Source organism: Watersipora subatra, chromosome 9 (assembly GCF_963576615.1).
Source record: "Watersipora subatra chromosome 9, tzWatSuba1.1, whole genome shotgun sequence".
NCBI lineage: Eukaryota > Metazoa > Bryozoa > Gymnolaemata > Cheilostomatida > Watersiporidae > Watersipora > Watersipora subatra.
In genome coordinates, this window is record NC_088716.1 from 46,112,001 (window position 1) to 46,129,918 (window position 17,918).

General features: G+C 35.7%; 1 protein-coding gene across 1 annotated transcript in view; it reads left to right on the forward strand.

The window, feature by feature from the left end:
- The first annotated feature begins 2,325 nt into the window (after nucleotides 1-2,325).
- LOC137403717 (acetyl-CoA carboxylase-like) overlaps nucleotides 2,326-17,918 on the forward strand; it is a 50,159-nt gene continuing 34,566 nt past the window's right edge. Inside the window, exons 1-6 of the mRNA XM_068089732.1 lie at nucleotides 2,326-2,423; nucleotides 3,603-3,851; nucleotides 4,180-4,360; nucleotides 16,412-16,623; nucleotides 16,859-17,068; nucleotides 17,391-17,564. Of these exons, the coding sequence (XP_067945833.1) occupies nucleotides 3,642-3,851; nucleotides 4,180-4,360; nucleotides 16,412-16,623; nucleotides 16,859-17,068; nucleotides 17,391-17,564 (987 nt within the window). The 5' untranslated portion in view covers nucleotides 2,326-2,423; nucleotides 3,603-3,641. The remainder of the gene's footprint in view (nucleotides 2,424-3,602; nucleotides 3,852-4,179; nucleotides 4,361-16,411; nucleotides 16,624-16,858; nucleotides 17,069-17,390; nucleotides 17,565-17,918) is intronic.

Below are 17,918 nucleotides of genomic sequence, written 5' to 3' on the forward strand. Positions count from 1 at the left end.
CCTATTCTACCTTGGCATCTTCACCTCGTTGGAGGCATGACATAGTACTGTTAAAATTATTCCCAGCTCTTCAATGACTTTCTCACTGTTGGTAAGTAGTCAGGTTAAGAAACTTTCCATTTTAGCCACCCATTCACTCTGTCTACTGTCTTGTTGCTAGTTCCATTTAATTTGTGACTGTTGGTTTCTCGGTGCAGTCAATCACCTGTTTGTGTTGAGAATGCTCTGCTATGAAATTTCAACTAACATTTTGGTAAGACAAGCGGTACTGGCTGCGCACATGCTCAGCGACATCGACTTGATAATACAGACCTCTTTATTTATACATGTATTTAGTCAACCAGGAACATTAGTATTGTACTCTTAATTTTCCCAAATGTATACAAGGTAGTTTTGAAAATACCTTTTTCACTGTTTGCGATTATCTATTAGACAACTTCATGTGACTAGTCAGGTGTAGACAGAGGATGTTACTAATACCTAGGTATGGCAGTGACAACTAAATCAATACATGTATTGTAGTATGGATGAAGGGGAGTTTAAAGAACCCAATCCAAGGATGATGCAGCGTCTTGGCAGCCACAACAGCTCTAATAGCGGCAGCAATTCAGATTCCTCTCTAGACCAGCTAGATAACGGACCTCCTTCCAGCTCCTCTGAATCTGAACATCCATTCACATTTGCACGATGGTATGGAGTAAACTTGCCTAGTAATGAAATACAGCATTCGCCTAAGCTAACATCTATATTTATAAGAATAGTTTTTGGCAAAGCTAGAATCCAAGGACAGTTTATTTATGATTTTGTGCCTCATCCCATCTTTAGCATGCATTCCTGCTGTTCCTTGGATGCTGTTCAATTTGTTACGTATGTCTCCTTCTCATAAAGTACATCATCAAGTTTGAAAGCCGTTCATGGTGGAATGAATAATACCTCTCTATGGTGATCATTGATAGCTTCTCAAAGAAATGTAACAAAATCAGCTGCCTCAAGCATAGTGTAGCCAATAGCTGTGATAACATTTGTATAAATTCAAAACCAAAAAAATAAACCTCTGTTGAAACATCAAACTTTAAACATCAGGATGTTAGGACGCAAAATGCAAATGCAGTTACATATATCTATCGAGCCTCAGATCATGCTTGTTGGCCACATGCGACTACATTTGCATTTTGCGTGATATCGCATGTGTGCATCGCTGCACGTTGCACAGGTACGTTTCTTATCTCCCCTATTTGTTTTACATTTCGCCCACCTTTCACTTTCATCCTTATATATCATCCTACATTTGATCAGCTGGTGGGCTGGCAGTGTGCCATATGTTCTGTGCACTTTTATCTGTATGGCACCACTGCTTGTTGATGCATGATTAGCAGTTTTTTCATCCCAAGCTTTAAGGTTTTCGGTGTCATGTTTACTTTCTTTGAATGTTTGCTTGACCGACTTTCAACGCTGGGTGGAGTCAACAGTTCGTTGCTAGCGGGAGGAGTAAATTAAACACACCGCACATGTATTTGTTACGGCAGGTGCAGAAGTCAATGAAAGTAAAAGAGTTTCCATGTGTCGGCATTGTTAGGATATCAAAGATCTTCCTATTTATCCGAGTAAAAAAATTACCGAAAAGCCATTTAGCAGGCGCTTGTATCAATGTCTCTTCTTAGCAGATTTTAGAAGAGTTTCCACTAGCCACATTGTTTTGTGTATTTGTATTCTAGTTCATATGTTTTATATTCATCAGAGTCAGAGAAATCGACTGAAAAAGTTCATATCTACTCACTTCAGCATACAAATCTTTCAAACATTTTATTTGAGTAATAGCCTTTTAATATGGAGCTTTTAATGCCACGCATAATAATTAAATATTGGTATGTTGTTTTGGTTTAGTAGCAACATTGTCTTAATATAAAGTTACTATATATCTAAAAGCACTTGAATGAATACAATTCTTCCAGGCAATTTTATTATGAAATCAGCGTTACTTGTTTGGTATGGTGAGCTTTATCACAATGAACTGAATTTTTCATTGACATATATGACATATATTGGGTTGGATTCATAGTGTGACACTTGGGAATGCTAGGACGCCGAAATGGTGTGTAGACAATTCTAATTTTAAAAGTATTCGATTGTTAAAGTTTCAAAGGAAGGGCCTGCTAGCATCAAATATTAAAACTACCGTCGTTGATCAGATATTTTAATAATGCTAGACATGAAAATACAAGCAGCCCTTTCAGTATCTACTGTTGCTAGCACTATATAATTTCTGTCTACTAAGTGCAGGTCAAGTATCCCTCAAGGGTTTGTAATGTTGTAGGAAGAGAGGAGTCTCTAGCAAGGACCTGCACAAACAGAACTCAGCCTACTATGTGGCCACACCTGAAGAGTTTGTTAAGAAGTTTAATGGGGATAGAACCATCAACAAGGTCTTGTATAGCTCTTTTGTTGTATTGTATTGCTTCTTCATTGTGTTGCAGCTGTATTGTATTACTGTTGTATCGCTGCCATTTTGTATGACTGCTGTATTGTATCGCTGCCATCTTGTATTGCGGCTATGTTGTACTACTGTCGTCTTGTACGACTGCTGTCTTATATTGCTGCTGTCTTGTATTACTGTCGTCTTGTACGACTGCTGTATTGTATCGCTGCCATTTTGTATTGCGGCTATGTTGTATTACTGTCGTCTTGTACGACTGCTGTCTTATATTGCTGCTGTCTTGTATTACTGTCGTCTTGTACGACTGCTGTATTGTATCGTTGGCATTTTGTATTGTGGCTATTTTGTATTACTGTCGTCTTTTACGACTGCTGTCTTATATTGCTGCTGTCTTGTATGACTGCTGTCTTGTACGACTGCTGTTTTGTATGACTGCTGTCTTGTACGACTGATGTCTTGTATTGCTGCTGTCTTGTATGATTGTTGTCTTGTATGATTGCTGTGTTGTAATACTGCTATCTTGTATGACACAGGTAGCTGTTTTTGCTGCCATCAGTTATGTTTGTATAGCTTGAAGTTATTCTTGATATAACAACAGCAGGCTGTGTACTCATGAGATTTATCTGATATAATATCTGCCCAGCTCCCCTCCCTGTTTCATACTACTCATATTTGCAGACTTCATGAGTCTTAAAGTAGTATTAACAGGAATTTCATGTAGTATAAAACCTTGTGGGGGAGACAACTAAAGAAGGCAGACACTCCACTCTTTTGAGACTAGAATCATTTTGCATGCCTAGCAGTTCAGTCCAAACTAAAACACGTGAAGATTGAACACAATTGGGGCCTAACCAATGAGTCAGGGTATTACTCTCATTACATAGTAAGTTCTGTTGCTCCAGAGATAAGTTAAATACAGTGAGCTTTAAGATATTCCTTGTTGCATTAGCTGGAGTGAATCAAAAGATAATTTGTAAAACCTGTTGAGGATTTTGAAGTATCTGGTGGTAGTTGGAGGCGGTGTTGAATTTACGGAGGTCTACAAGTTTTTGAGTCAGCCAAAAGGATAAACGAGGTAGAGCCAAGTAGACAAAGGTTGTTTTTAAACATTTATCAAGTTTGACAAATATTTGCTTGTTTAGACAGTTTCCTATTTTAATCTGAATAGGTTCTGATAGCCAACAACGGGATAGCTGCGGTCAAATGCATGCGTTCTATTCGACGATGGTCTTATGAAGCATTCAAGAATGAGAAGCTGATACGATTTGTTGTCATGGTAACACCTGAAGACCTCAAGGCCAATGCCGAGTACATTCGAATGGCTGACCAGTATGTCAATGTGCCAGGGGGAGCGAATAACAATAATTATGCTAATGTCGAACTTATAGTCGATCTCGCCAAACGTTCGCAAGTGCAGGTAAGTCAAGACTCCCTTTAATAGACACTCTGTAATCAAAGTCGCAACATTTTCTTTTGTGTTAACAGTGATGTTGAATTTAAATATGCAAGTTTGTTCAACCTGGGAAAGGTCAAGTAGTTCTAAATTACATTGTATTTATAAAGTTTCATTTTATCCAGGTCATGGCATGCATGGGCAACTTGGCAAGGTCTTTGGTTTTTGATCAATTTGGCAAAAAAAATCGTTTGATCTACTTATCTGCCATATTGGCAGATCATAAAATCTTTACAAGACTTTTTGTAGCTGGAAAAGCTACAGTGTTTGTATCAGTGTTATCGTTGTGTAGGCGGTTTGGGCTGGCTGGGGACACGCTTCTGAGAATCCACACCTTCCACAGTTGCTGCACAAGCATGGGCTTGTTTTCATCGGTCCTCCTGCCCATGCCATGTGGTCCCTCGGGGACAAGATCGCTTCTTCTATAGTCGCGCAAACTGCTAATGTGCCCACACTGCCTTGGAGTGGATCTGGTAGGTTATCATGTCTCACATATAGCTGCATTTCAGTATCTTTACAGTATCATAGCTGCGCTGCAAGCAGCCATCAGGGCAGGGCGAGTCTCGATTGCACATGCGCACTACTTCGTTGACTGCTCGTAAAATTGTAATATAGTCATACCTTGACATAGTAGCTTACATGTAATTTGTTCCAGGGCTGAGCTCATATGTCAATTCTCTCGTGTTTCATATCAATCTTTATATATATATATATACAAATCTCAAAGTTTTCCTGTCTGTCGGTATGTCAGGCTATAGCTATTAAAATCTTGGAATTAAAAGCTCGCATTCTGCTGGATCTGAACTCAGGAAGATCGCAACCACAATTTTTGAATCGTGCATTTAAGCTTGGTTTCCATATCGATGGCGCCACCCCGGTAGTACTATTGGGCAGCAGAACACTTGCGACGCTAGGCTCGGCGGCTTCTGTTCACATAAGCTGCATAGCTAATGATCGCATAAAATTGTTCGCTCGCCATGCCGTTTCGATAATGCTGACCATCACATGTTCAGTGCATTTCGGGAAGATTTTTCCTGCAGCTCTTCGCGAAATTTGAAAAGCGCTAAACTCTTGCCTTGACCGCCAGCAACTACCGGCGGTACTCGGCGCATAGGTTCACATTCCACTGCTGATAGCCTGCGGTACTGTCGCCGGTGCTTGCAGCGTATATGGAAACCAGGCTTTAGCCACCGAGCTACGCCGTTCTTACGATTCAATGGCTCTAATCATACATCATATGATCCTTTTCTCGTTTACCTATGCTAAATGACATATTAATTGAAACTCTATTAACTCTATGAAACACGATGCTTTTTTGTCCTTGCCGTACTAGGGCTAATTTGTTTTTCCCAAAACGATATCAACAATAATTTCTCTCGAAATAAAAATTTGGCGATTGTATCTTAGTTCAGCGTTATCTGTTACGGTGAAAATGGATTCACAAACGGATAAGGGATAAAATGTTGGTTAAAAGAATACTAAAATGCGTAATAAAACTTCCTTCAAGTATGTTTTTAGTAAGCTAAATTCATAAAGTTAGATTCAGCGTTCATGGTACACATATGTCTTGAAGGTAAAAACTCTGCACCTAGTACATTGTAATGTTACATTTTCTGGCAGATCATAACAACAAAATACAATAAAGTTATTGTAGGTAACTATAGTTACTAAGGTTAACAATTTATTTTCTTACCCTGGTAACGCTGGGCATTCACCTAGTTTATCTATAAATCTTAAAGTCCGTCGTTCGGTGTGTCCAGCTATAGCTACTAAAATCTAGGGATGAAAGATCCAGTTCGTGCTGGATTTGATCTCGAAACCTTCCGTACACCAAGCGATAACCTAACTAATTAAACTACAGGAGATGCAATGAATTCATATTAGATACACATAGCACTCTGTATTATGCAACGCCAATAAAGCTTGCTCTCACGGCTCTTAGTGGGAGCCATAGATATTTAGCTTATTCAAATTAGTCTTTGGCAGTGTAATAGGCTAAAGGCAAGTGCCAGGCAACGACATTACCTGCCACTGTTTATGAGCTGTTTTTAATACCCATACAACGCCAAGCATTCAGTTAGTCCTATATAAAATTACTACATGTAAATACAAATTAATTCATTCTCACCTGAAAAAACCACCCAAAAACAGGTTATTACAATGAAAAATGTGTTTTTAATTCTGATTCACCACCTATGCTCACAAAGTAACAAATAGCTAACTAATGGTCAAAAGTTGCAATAAAATGTAACATTACTATGTGCTGTATAAAGTTCTTACCGTCCGAGATGGACGGTAGCTGTTAACGGCGACACATTCAGTACGCTACACTTTTGTGACTCACGTAACATAAACTTTTAACTTAACTTAAATGAACTAAGCTTACTATACACACACTTACAAAGTAAGTGTTAATCTTGCATTACACGCAACTTAATTATAATTGTGTTTTCATTGTCAGTTTTTATGTTTGTTCTTCCTGCTCAGATCGCAGCCTCGCTTCTTGACTGGCTTTCACCTTCACTTTAGCTGGCCTATTTAAAGCTGTTTTAAACGGATCTGATTAGAATGGTCGAGCGATGCTGTTCTTGCAAGTGGCCTCTCACATACTCAGCCACCTAGCGGCTACATCGAGTGCTGTCTCATATCTTAAATTTGTCTCATACCTACGGAATTTTCTTCATTTATCAAATTTTGTGTATGTTGCGACATTCGTAAATGTCGAGGAGGTATAACTGCACTATGCTCGCCTTATTTCTGTTAACAAGTCTGAAAAGAACCCTGTAGGTTTTAATCTCTATTTGTACAACTGTACTTATGAGAAAGCCATTAACGTTATGCGACTCTCCACGATTGACTGCCCATGAATATGCCATGTAGTAAGCAGTGTTACTCCTATCAGTCTATAAGGGGAACAATTATCATAGCTGTGGTCACTGATGCGCTAGAACATTGATAGAAAAGCGATCAAAACACGATGATATACTTGAGCACTACTTGGTCACTACTTGAGCACGCATTGCAACAAATGATGTAATATCAATATTATTAAAAGTGTTACGTAATTCTGGCCGTGTAAAATAATTAGGTAACACCATGCTATGTGGCAGAGTCTGCATATATTCATCAACTGTCTCGCCATTTGCATTATTAGTCTTTCTTTAACACTTGGGTACCTAGTCTTGTATATACATGTAGAAGCATTATTAGTCTTTCTTTAACACTTGGGTACCTAGTCTTGTATATACATGTAGAAGCATTATTAGTCTTTCTTTAACACTTGGGTACCTAGTCTTGTATATACATGTAGAAGCATTATTAGTCTTTCTTTAACACTTGGGTACCTAGTCTTGTATATACATGTAGAAGCATTATTAGTCTTTCTTTAACACTTGGGTACCTAGTCTTGTATATACATGTAGAAGCATTATTAGTCTTTCTTTAACACTTGGGTACCTAGTCTTGTATATACACGTAGAAGCATTATTAGTCTTTCTTTAACACTTGGGTACCTAGTCTTGTATATACATGTAGAAGCATTATTAGTCTTTCTTTAACACTTGGGTACCTAGTCTTGTATATACATGTAGAAGCATTATTAGTCTTTCTTTAACACTTGGGTACCTAGTCTTGTATATACATGTAGAAGCATTATTAGTCTTTCTTTAACACTTGGGTACCTAGTCTTGTATATACATGTAGAAGCATTATTAGTCTTTCTTTAACACTTGGGTACCTAGTCTTGTATATACATGTAGAAGCATTATTAGTCTTTCTTTAACACTTGGGTACCTAGTCTTGTATATACATGTAGAAGCATTATTAGTCTTTCTTTAACACTTGGGTACCTAGTCTTGTATATACATGTAGAAGCATTATTAGTCTTTCTTTAACACTTGGGTACCTAGTCTTGTATATACATGTAGAAGCATTATTAGTCTTTCTTTAACACTTGGGTACCTAGTCTTGTATATACATGTAGAAGCATTATTAGTCTTTCTTTAACACTTGGGTACCTAGTCTTGTATATACATGTAGAAGCATTATTAGTCTTTCTTTAACACTTGGGTACCTAGTCTTGTATATACATGTAGAAGCATTATTAGTCTTTCTTTAACACTTGGGTACCTAGTCTTGTATATACATGTAGAAGCATTATTAGTCTTTCTTTAACACTTGGGTACCTAGTCTTGTATATACATGTAGAAGCATTATTAGTCTTTCTTTAACACTTGGGTACCTAGTCTTGTATATACATGTAGAAGCATTATTAGTCTTTCTTTAACACTTGGGTACCTAGTCTTGTATATACATGTAGAAGCATTATTAGTCTTTCTTTAACACTTGGGTACCTAGTCTTGTATATACATGTAGAAGCATTATTAGTCTTTCTTTAACACTTGGGTACCTAGTCTTGTATATACATGTAGAAGCATTATTAGTCTTTCTTTAACACTTGGGTACCTAGTCTTGTATATACATGTAGAAGCATTATTAGTCTTTCTTTAACACTTGGGTACCTAGTCTTGTATATACATGTAGAAGCATTATTAGTCTTTCTTTAACACTTGGGTACCTAGTCTTGTATATACATGTAGAAGCATTATTAGTCTTTCTTTAACACTTGGGTACCTAGTCTTGTATATACATGTAGAAGCATTATTAGTCTTTCTTTAACACTTGGGTACCTAGTCTTGTATATACATGTAGAAGCATTATTAGTCTTTCTTTAACACTTGGGTACCTAGTCTTGTATATACATGTAGAAGCATTATTAGTCTTTCTTTAACACTTGGGTACCTAGTCTTGTATATACATGTAGAAGCATTATTAGTCTTTCTTTAACACTTGGGTACCTAGTCTTGTATATACATGTAGAAGCATTATTAGTCTTTCTTTAACACTTGGGTACCTAGTCTTGTATATACATGTAGAAGCATTATTAGTCTTTCTTTAACACTTGGGTACCTAGTCTTGTATATACATGTAGAAGCATTATTAGTCTTTCTTTAACACTTGGGTACCTAGTCTTGTATATACATGTAGAAGCATTATTAGTCTTTCTTTAACACTTGGGTACCTAGTCTTGTATATACATGTAGAAGCATTATTAGTCTTTCTTTAACACTTGGGTACCTAGTCTTGTATATACATGTAGAAGCATTATTAGTCTTTCTTTAACACTTGGGTACCTAGTCTTGTATATACATGTAGAAGCATTATTAGTCTTTCTTTAACACTTGGGTACCTAGTCTTGTATATACATGTAGAAGCATTATTAGTCTTTCTTTAACACTTGGGTACCTAGTCTTGTATATACATGTAGAAGCATTATTAGTCTTTCTTTAACACTTGGGTACCTAGTCTTGTATATACATGTAGAAGCATTATTAGTCTTTCTTTAACACTTGGGTACCTAGTCTTGTATATACATGTAGAAGCATTATTAGTCTTTCTTTAACACTTGGGTACCTAGTCTTGTATATACATGTAGAAGCATTATTAGTCTTTCTTTAACACTTGGGTACCTAGTCTTGTATATACATGTAGAAGCATTATTAGTCTTTCTTTAACACTTGGGTACCTAGTCTTGTATATACATGTAGAAGCATTATTAGTCTTTCTTTAACACTTGGGTACCTAGTCTTGTATATACATGTAGAAGCATTATTAGTCTTTCTTTAACACTTGGGTACCTAGTCTTGTATATACATGTAGAAGCATTATTAGTCTTTCTTTAACACTTGGGTACCTAGTCTTGTATATACATGTAGAAGCATTATTAGTCTTTCTTTAACACTTGGGTACCTAGTCTTGTATATACATGTAGAAGCATTATTAGTCTTTCTTTAACACTTGGGTACCTAGTCTTGTATATACATGTAGAAGCATTATTAGTCTTTCTTTAACACTTGGGTACCTAGTCTTGTATATACATGTAGAAGCATTATTAGTCTTTCTTTAACACTTGGGTACCTAGTCTTGTATATACATGTAGAAGCATTATTAGTCTTTCTTTAACACTTGGGTACCTAGTCTTGTATATACATGTAGAAGCATTATTAGTCTTTCTTTAACACTTGGGTACCTAGTCTTGTATATACATGTAGAAGCATTATTAGTCTTTCTTTAACACTTGGGTACCTAGTCTTGTATATACATGTAGAAGCATTATTAGTCTTTCTTTAACACTTGGGTACCTAGTCTTGTATATACATGTAGAAGCATTATTAGTCTTTCTTTAACACTTGGGTACCTAGTCTTGTATATACATGTAGAAGCATTATTAGTCTTTCTTTAACACTTGGGTACCTAGTCTTGTATATACATGTAGAAGCATTATTAGTCTTTCTTTAACACTTGGGTACCTAGTCTTGTATATACATGTAGAAGCATTATTAGTCTTTCTTTAACACTTGGGTACCTAGTCTTGTATATACATGTAGAAGCATTATTAGTCTTTCTTTAACACTTGGGTACCTAGTCTTGTATATACATGTAGAAGCATTATTAGTCTTTCTTTAACACTTGGGTACCTAGTCTTGTATATACATGTAGAAGCATTATTAGTCTTTCTTTAACACTTGGGTACCTAGTCTTGTATATACATGTAGAAGCATTATTAGTCTTTCTTTAACACTTGGGTACCTAGTCTTGTATATACATGTAGAAGCATTATTAGTCTTTCTTTAACACTTGGGTACCTAGTCTTGTATATACATGTAGAAGCATTATTAGTCTTTCTTTAACACTTGGGTACCTAGTCTTGTATATACATGTAGAAGCATTATTAGTCTTTCTTTAACACTTGGGTACCTAGTCTTGTATATACATGTAGAAGCATTATTAGTCTTTCTTTAACACTTGGGTACCTAGTCTTGTATATACATGTAGAAGCATTATTAGTCTTTCTTTAACACTTGGGTACCTAGTCTTGTATATACATGTAGAAGCATTATTAGTCTTTCTTTAACACTTGGGTACCTAGTCTTGTATATACATGTAGAAGCATTATTAGTCTTTCTTTAACACTTGGGTACCTAGTCTTGTATATACATGTAGAAGCATTATTAGTCTTTCTTTAACACTTGGGTACCTAGTCTTGTATATACATGTAGAAGCATTATTAGTCTTTCTTTAACACTTGGGTACCTAGTCTTGTATATACATGTAGAAGCATTATTAGTCTTTCTTTAACACTTGGGTACCTAGTCTTGTATATACATGTAGAAGCATTATTAGTCTTTCTTTAACACTTGGGTACCTAGTCTTGTATATACATGTAGAAGCATTATTAGTCTTTCTTTAACACTTGGGTACCTAGTCTTGTATATACATGTAGAAGCATTATTAGTCTTTCTTTAACACTTGGGTACCTAGTCTTGTATATACATGTAGAAGCATTATTAGTCTTTCTTTAACACTTGGGTACCTAGTCTTGTATATACATGTAGAAGCATTATTAGTCTTTCTTTAACACTTGGGTACCTAGTCTTGTATATACATGTAGAAGCATTATTAGTCTTTCTTTAACACTTGGGTACCTAGTCTTGTATATACATGTAGAAGCATTATTAGTCTTTCTTTAACACTTGGGTACCTAGTCTTGTATATACATGTAGAAGCATTATTAGTCTTTCTTTAACACTTGGGTACCTAGTCTTGTATATACACGTAGAAGCATTATTAGTCTTTCTTTAACACTTGGGTACCTAGTCTTGTATATACATGTAGAAGCATTATTAGTCTTTCTTTAACACTTGGGTACCTAGTCTTGTATATACATGTAGAAGCATTATTAGTCTTTCTTTAACACTTGGGTACCTAGTCCTGTATAAACATGTAGAAGCATTATTAGTCTTTCTTTAACACTTGGGTACCTAGTCTTGTATATACATGTAGAAGCATTATTAGTCTTTCTTTAACACTTGGGTACCTAGTCTTGTATATACATGTAGAAGCATTATTAGTCTTTCTTTAACACTTGGGTACCTAGTCTTGTATATACATGTAGAAGCATTATTAGTCTTTCTTTAACACTTGGGTACCTAGTCTTGTATATACATGTAGAAGCATTATTAGTCTTTCTTTAACACTTGGGTACCTAGTCTTGTATATACATGTAGAAGCATTATTAGTCTTTCTTTAACACTTGGGTACCTAGTCTTGTATATACATGTAGAAGCATTATTAGTCTTTCTTTAACACTTGGGTACCTAGTCCTGTATATACATGTAGAAGCATTATTAGTCTTTCTTTAACACTTGGGTACCTAGTCTTGTATATACATGTAGAAGCATTATTAGTCTTTCTTTAACACTTGGGTACCTAGTCTTGTATATACATGTAGAAGCGGGTCTCCTGACCATGGACAGTATTAGCAACTTTCCTTCAACTGCGAGAGCACTTGGAATATCACAATTCTTTTTGAATGGAATAACATTTTGAAGCTCCAAGCTTGCCTCAAAGAAAATAACAAAAATCAATTAGAGTAAATAGTTTTTTATACTCCTTCAAAGAAGTGAAACATAACGAAGAATGTCTGGGGCTACTTCAGCGTAGCAGCATCGGGAGGTCTGCACGAGTATGCTGACTCTCAGTTTGGGCACTGTTTCTCATGGGGTGAGACGAGAGAAGACGCTCGAGAGTACATCGAGTCTGATAGAGTGTGTATATTTGTTATGAATAGAAAAAACAAATAGATTCAGTGTAACGCTCTTGTTGCTGAGGAAAAGAAGCCTTCTAGTTTTGTCTATTTGTGATTTTTCGTTACAAAAATTTTTATCTAGTGTGTCATTAGAAAGTAATGTACTGTCAGTGCTCAGTTCAGAAGTGTTCTCGGTATTTGAGTGATATCTCAAGAACTAATACCTGAATTGACTTGAAACCTCACAATTATACTGAAGGCATCACGAACAAAGCGACCACAATCTCGTGATCCTATGTAAACAGGAAGTATAGAAAAAAAGTTAAACTACGCCGCCGAGTTTACTAGGGTGTAGGATCAGGTAAGAAGACAACTCATCGAATGAGCTTTCATGCCCAGGCTTCAGTGTTAACTTGGTGAAATGTACATGCACTTTTTGCAGCCAACTTAATAGCATTTATTCTTTCAACAAGTTAGTCGATGACATATGCCTAATTCTACTCGTCAGTGTCTAGTTTCTGAAGGACATTGAACAATTAAGTCAAACGCTTTGTAATGCTATCGTCAATCTCCACATACTAACTTGTTTGAGAATTACTTTAGAGAAATTTCAATATTAAACATTTGAATAAGTAGAAGACCAAATGAAAACATTGTACTATCTGCTCACAAAAGGTATTATATAACAAATTGTATGCTGTATTTAGCGTCAAACATTAATTGGGTTTAATGCTGCAATTGCGTATCCATCTGTGACCTGGTTCTATTGAATTTTAGCTCTGACAGTCTGAACCATATGAATGAACAACTATAAAGGCTGCAATGCCATTTTTTATGATAGGCTGAAGAGATTTGACACTCAAAGGTGCTTATGCAATAGTAATGTCATAGATTTTTCCAATAACAAATGAGAATTAGTAAATCATAGAATTGTCATGATGAAATTCACTTGCATGTGATTGTATGGAAATTTACACTCACAAAATTGTCATTAACAATTTATAAAAAAAACGCTTTCATTTCATCGATGAGCCTCTTGAGATTATAACTTAGCATAAAAAGCTTTTTTACCTTCGGCACATGCAGGCAGCTGCAAGATGAAAAGCTGTGTGCTCATAGATTTTGTACTTCCTGTAGATGATTTTATGATAAAATGATATAAACTGCAACAATTAAGTGGCTGTTTTTTAAAATGTATTCAGTCAATCTGAAGTGCACGAAGATGCTTAGATATAATTTTTGTTATTATTTGTACTACCTGTGGGTGAAACCACTTCAATCTATTTCACTTTTTATTGAAAAAAGTCAGCATCCTGTTTGTCTTTAAAGCATGTAAACGGAAAAAAGATCTCTCCAAAACTGAAACCCATTTTAAGTAAAAACCACAAATCCAGCCTTCATTATTTGTTTGACATTAATTTTGTAAAAGTGTAGTATTGGATAAATGTTATAAATGGAATCATTGCGAGGTAGTGGTTTAACTAATATCAGTTTAATTAGTTATGAAATACCAGGCATCACTAGTATATAGTATATATATAGTATATAATGTATATAATGTATATATACATGTACTATATATATAGTATATATAAAAGTATTTGGGTAAAGTTTATCCAATTTATTGCTACCACCATTGGTTTCATACAGCCAGCGAGCTAGCTGCAATCGTCAGGTAGTGTGAATGTGTACAGAGCAGTTGCTTTCATCACTAAATGTTAGGAGGATTAAAAGGACTAAAAAGCTAAAAGCTTGAAACTCAAAGTTGGAATTGCTCTCCATAGAGGTATAATTGGCCATTATGTGTTCGCAAGTAAGTATTTGTTTCTGTGTCTGCATGATGACATGAGTTCTGATCGTTTATTTAAAGTTGCCTGCTCGGGTCTAAACTGTATAATTGTACATTATATTTAGACCCGAGCAGGCAACTTTAAATAAACGATCAGAGCTCATGTCATCATGTAGACACAGAAACAAATACTTACTTGCGAACACATAATGGCCAATTATACCTCTATGGAGAGCAATTCCAACTTTGAGTTGGAATTGCTTTTAATCCTTTTAATCCTCCTAACATTTAGTGATGAAAACAACTGCTCTGTACACATTCACACTACCTGACGATTGCAGCTAGCTCACTGGCTGTATGAAACCAATGGTTGTAGTAATAAATTGAATAAACTTTACCCAAATACTTTTATGTATTTTAGCTCTATTTTATATTGAGCACTCTTAGTGTACATATATGAAACAAAGTATATATGCGTATATAGTATATATAGTATATATATACTATATATATATACTAGTGATATATATATATATATCACTAGTATATATAAATAGTATATAGTATATATAGGGTTATATAATGTGGGAAATGAAAATTTTAACTACCTAACTTTTTACTACCTGCAGTAATGACTTCTTCCCACTTGAACATATGCCAAAACCAATTGTAAATTTGCCTCCCTTGTTCTATCCTTTGTAATATAGGTTGTTGAAATATTGATGCCTATCTATTTATAATTGCTGAGTTTGCAATATTTTGTATACGTGTATATAGCAAAATATTGTATGATTAGTCTGTTTTTATATTTGCAGTGCGGTTAACAATGGAAGATTTTTATTTGCTGTGCTTTTAATATTGAAATAGGTTTGATACAAAAGAAGTAGAGATGCATAGATTAAACATTGCGAGTTTCGAGCTATTACATACTTGTATTGTGTTTCATGTATTGCTGGACAGCGGCATTTGACTAAGCAATGCGTAGCGATGACTTAGGTTGAATGGTAATTATATTAGTGATTACGTTTGTTAGGCGAATATTAGGCTATCTTGAATGATATTGGTTGAAAGCTATGGACAACAGTAAAGAATGATGTGTCAGTCAAGCATTATATCGGTTGTAATTAGCAGAATAAATAGTCAATCTGACTATGCATCTGTCATTGACCTGAATTACTAATAGTTTGTAAGCAGGCCAAATGATTATAAAGTGTCTCATGAGAAAGTTACATATAGATTACAATCGGCTGCTCTATACCGTCTTCAAAAATGCCTAAACTGCCTCTGCCACACCTTAATAATTGCATATTTGAATGTTTACACAGGGGTCGTACACAACATTCCTGTGAAATTTTTGATATATGAATCGAATTTTTAATTTAAAGCCTTACAAGGAACTGAAACAACATTTTCAGTACCTGTTTTTAGCCTCTATATTGAAATCCTTAGTTGTTGATTATATTCTTTATCCAAATAAACACACGTCTTTTTGCATTGCCAAAACACGATGCTAGCCTGCTCTCTTTGAACAAAACCTGTTTTTGTGCAAAGAGAGCAGTAAGTGACAGTAATCTCTTTGTTATGTTCTTGTACTATCAGTAAGTACTTATGTCTTATCTAGATATTTGAGAGCATACTCTAGATCTCAATATTATAAACCTTAATTATGCAACGACAGTAAAGTCATGAAATCCTCAGCTTTCATTCAGATAACAGTTATTTGAATATTTAATCCAGCTTGCTTAGCCAAAATGAATATGGTATTGAATGTAGGCTTGCTCCGGGCATTGCATTATCTGGATATTTATTATGTAAAAGAGTTCATCAACCTGGACAAGATTACATGTTTATAAAATACAGTATTTCATTCACATCTGCTGTATCATTAGATAGTTTTGCAATGTGACATTTCTGCAACCTCTACGCACCATATGAATAAATGCACTGCTTCTCTCGTAATATATTCATTATAAATATAATGCTCCTAGCTGTATTTATGTATCTCACTCATGACTATTTATAGTCAACGTGTTTGCATATACCGACCACTTTATTGTTTTAATTTAAGCTCATTGTGTCATATTGTAGGTCTGAAAGTTGATTGGGATCACTCCAGTAACAAAAACATAGTTGTGCCAGATGATGTATACAAACAGGGCTGCATCAGCACTGTGGAGGAGGCCATCAACTCGGCAGCGTCTATTGGCTATCCAGTCATGATCAAAGCAAGTGAGGGTGGTGGAGGCAAAGGAATACGAAAAGTCAGCAAGCCTGATGACGTCCGTGCTGCGTTTAGACAAGTAAATATAAAATAAATCTATTTGTCCCACGGAATAGATCTACTCTTTTCCATGTTCATCCATCGTATGTTGCCCTAATATATGGGGTGGTTACTGGGTTTGAATCCTGGTGTGTTATACTTTATGGTTCATAGTGAAGAGGGTTAGGTCATCGGTCATGAGTTATATTGTTTGTTATAGCCTTAAATCGGTAAAATCAATAACGCGCTTGTGCATGAAGTTTGTCTTTCACTAGGTGCAGTTGGAGGTGCCAGGCTCTCCGATATTTATCATGAAGATGGCAAAGAAGGCCCGCCATCTGGAGGTGCAACTCATGGGTGACAAGTATGGCAATGCTATTTCTCTCTTTGGCAGGGATTGTTCAATTCAACGACGTCACCAAAAGATCATCGAGGAAGCGCCAGCAGAAGTCGCTGATGAGGATGTTTTTGAACAGATGGAGAGGGTGTGTCTAGAGTGTATTTTGTTTTGTTAGGCTACTGCGTTTAGTTGAAGAGATACCCATGACATTTGAGATGGTAGATAACATTGCGGTTGATCTAAGTTATACTTTGTAGAAGAAATGTAATTCTTAAGATGAAGATCATGAGAAGGAGTTGTCAATATTATGTTCAATGTCAGTCTTCTTTGTCTGTGAAACCTCTGCTAGTTGCAGAGGCTTTTATTCTAGTCTGTTACTCTGGGAACATTGGACAGCGTCCAATCGCTTCACCTTCGACAGAAAGTGATTATTAAAACAGTTTTTAGCATTTAGTTGTTCATCGCAGTGTGCTGTTCGTCTTGCCAAGATGGTTGGTTATGTGAGTGCCGGCACGGTGGAGTACCTCTATGACCCGGAGAAGAATGAGTTCTTCTTTTTAGAGCTGAACCCAAGGCTACAAGTAGAGCATCCGTGTACAGAGATGGTAGCAGATGTCAACCTGCCAGCCATTCAACTGCAGGTGCGTACAGATGCCTGCAGGAATATTGATAGAATCCTTTCAATTGAGTCTGCAATCACATAGAATTGATAACTTCTCGACTCTCGAAAATATTATGTTTATTTTACAGCTTGTTTTTATTATTTATTTAAAATACAGCTAATAAAATAGAGCTATATTTTATTTATTGTAAAATAAAATATAGCTATATTTTATTTTACAACTCTACAGCTTGTTTGTTCAAATTTGAGCTAAAAATCTTCCACTCATTTTATCTACAATCTTAGACTTGAAATCTAAGTCTGTCTAAGGCTAAATGAATGTCTAAAGCTAAGTCTAAGTTTTGTGATAACAGCTGTTTGTCTACCCATTTGG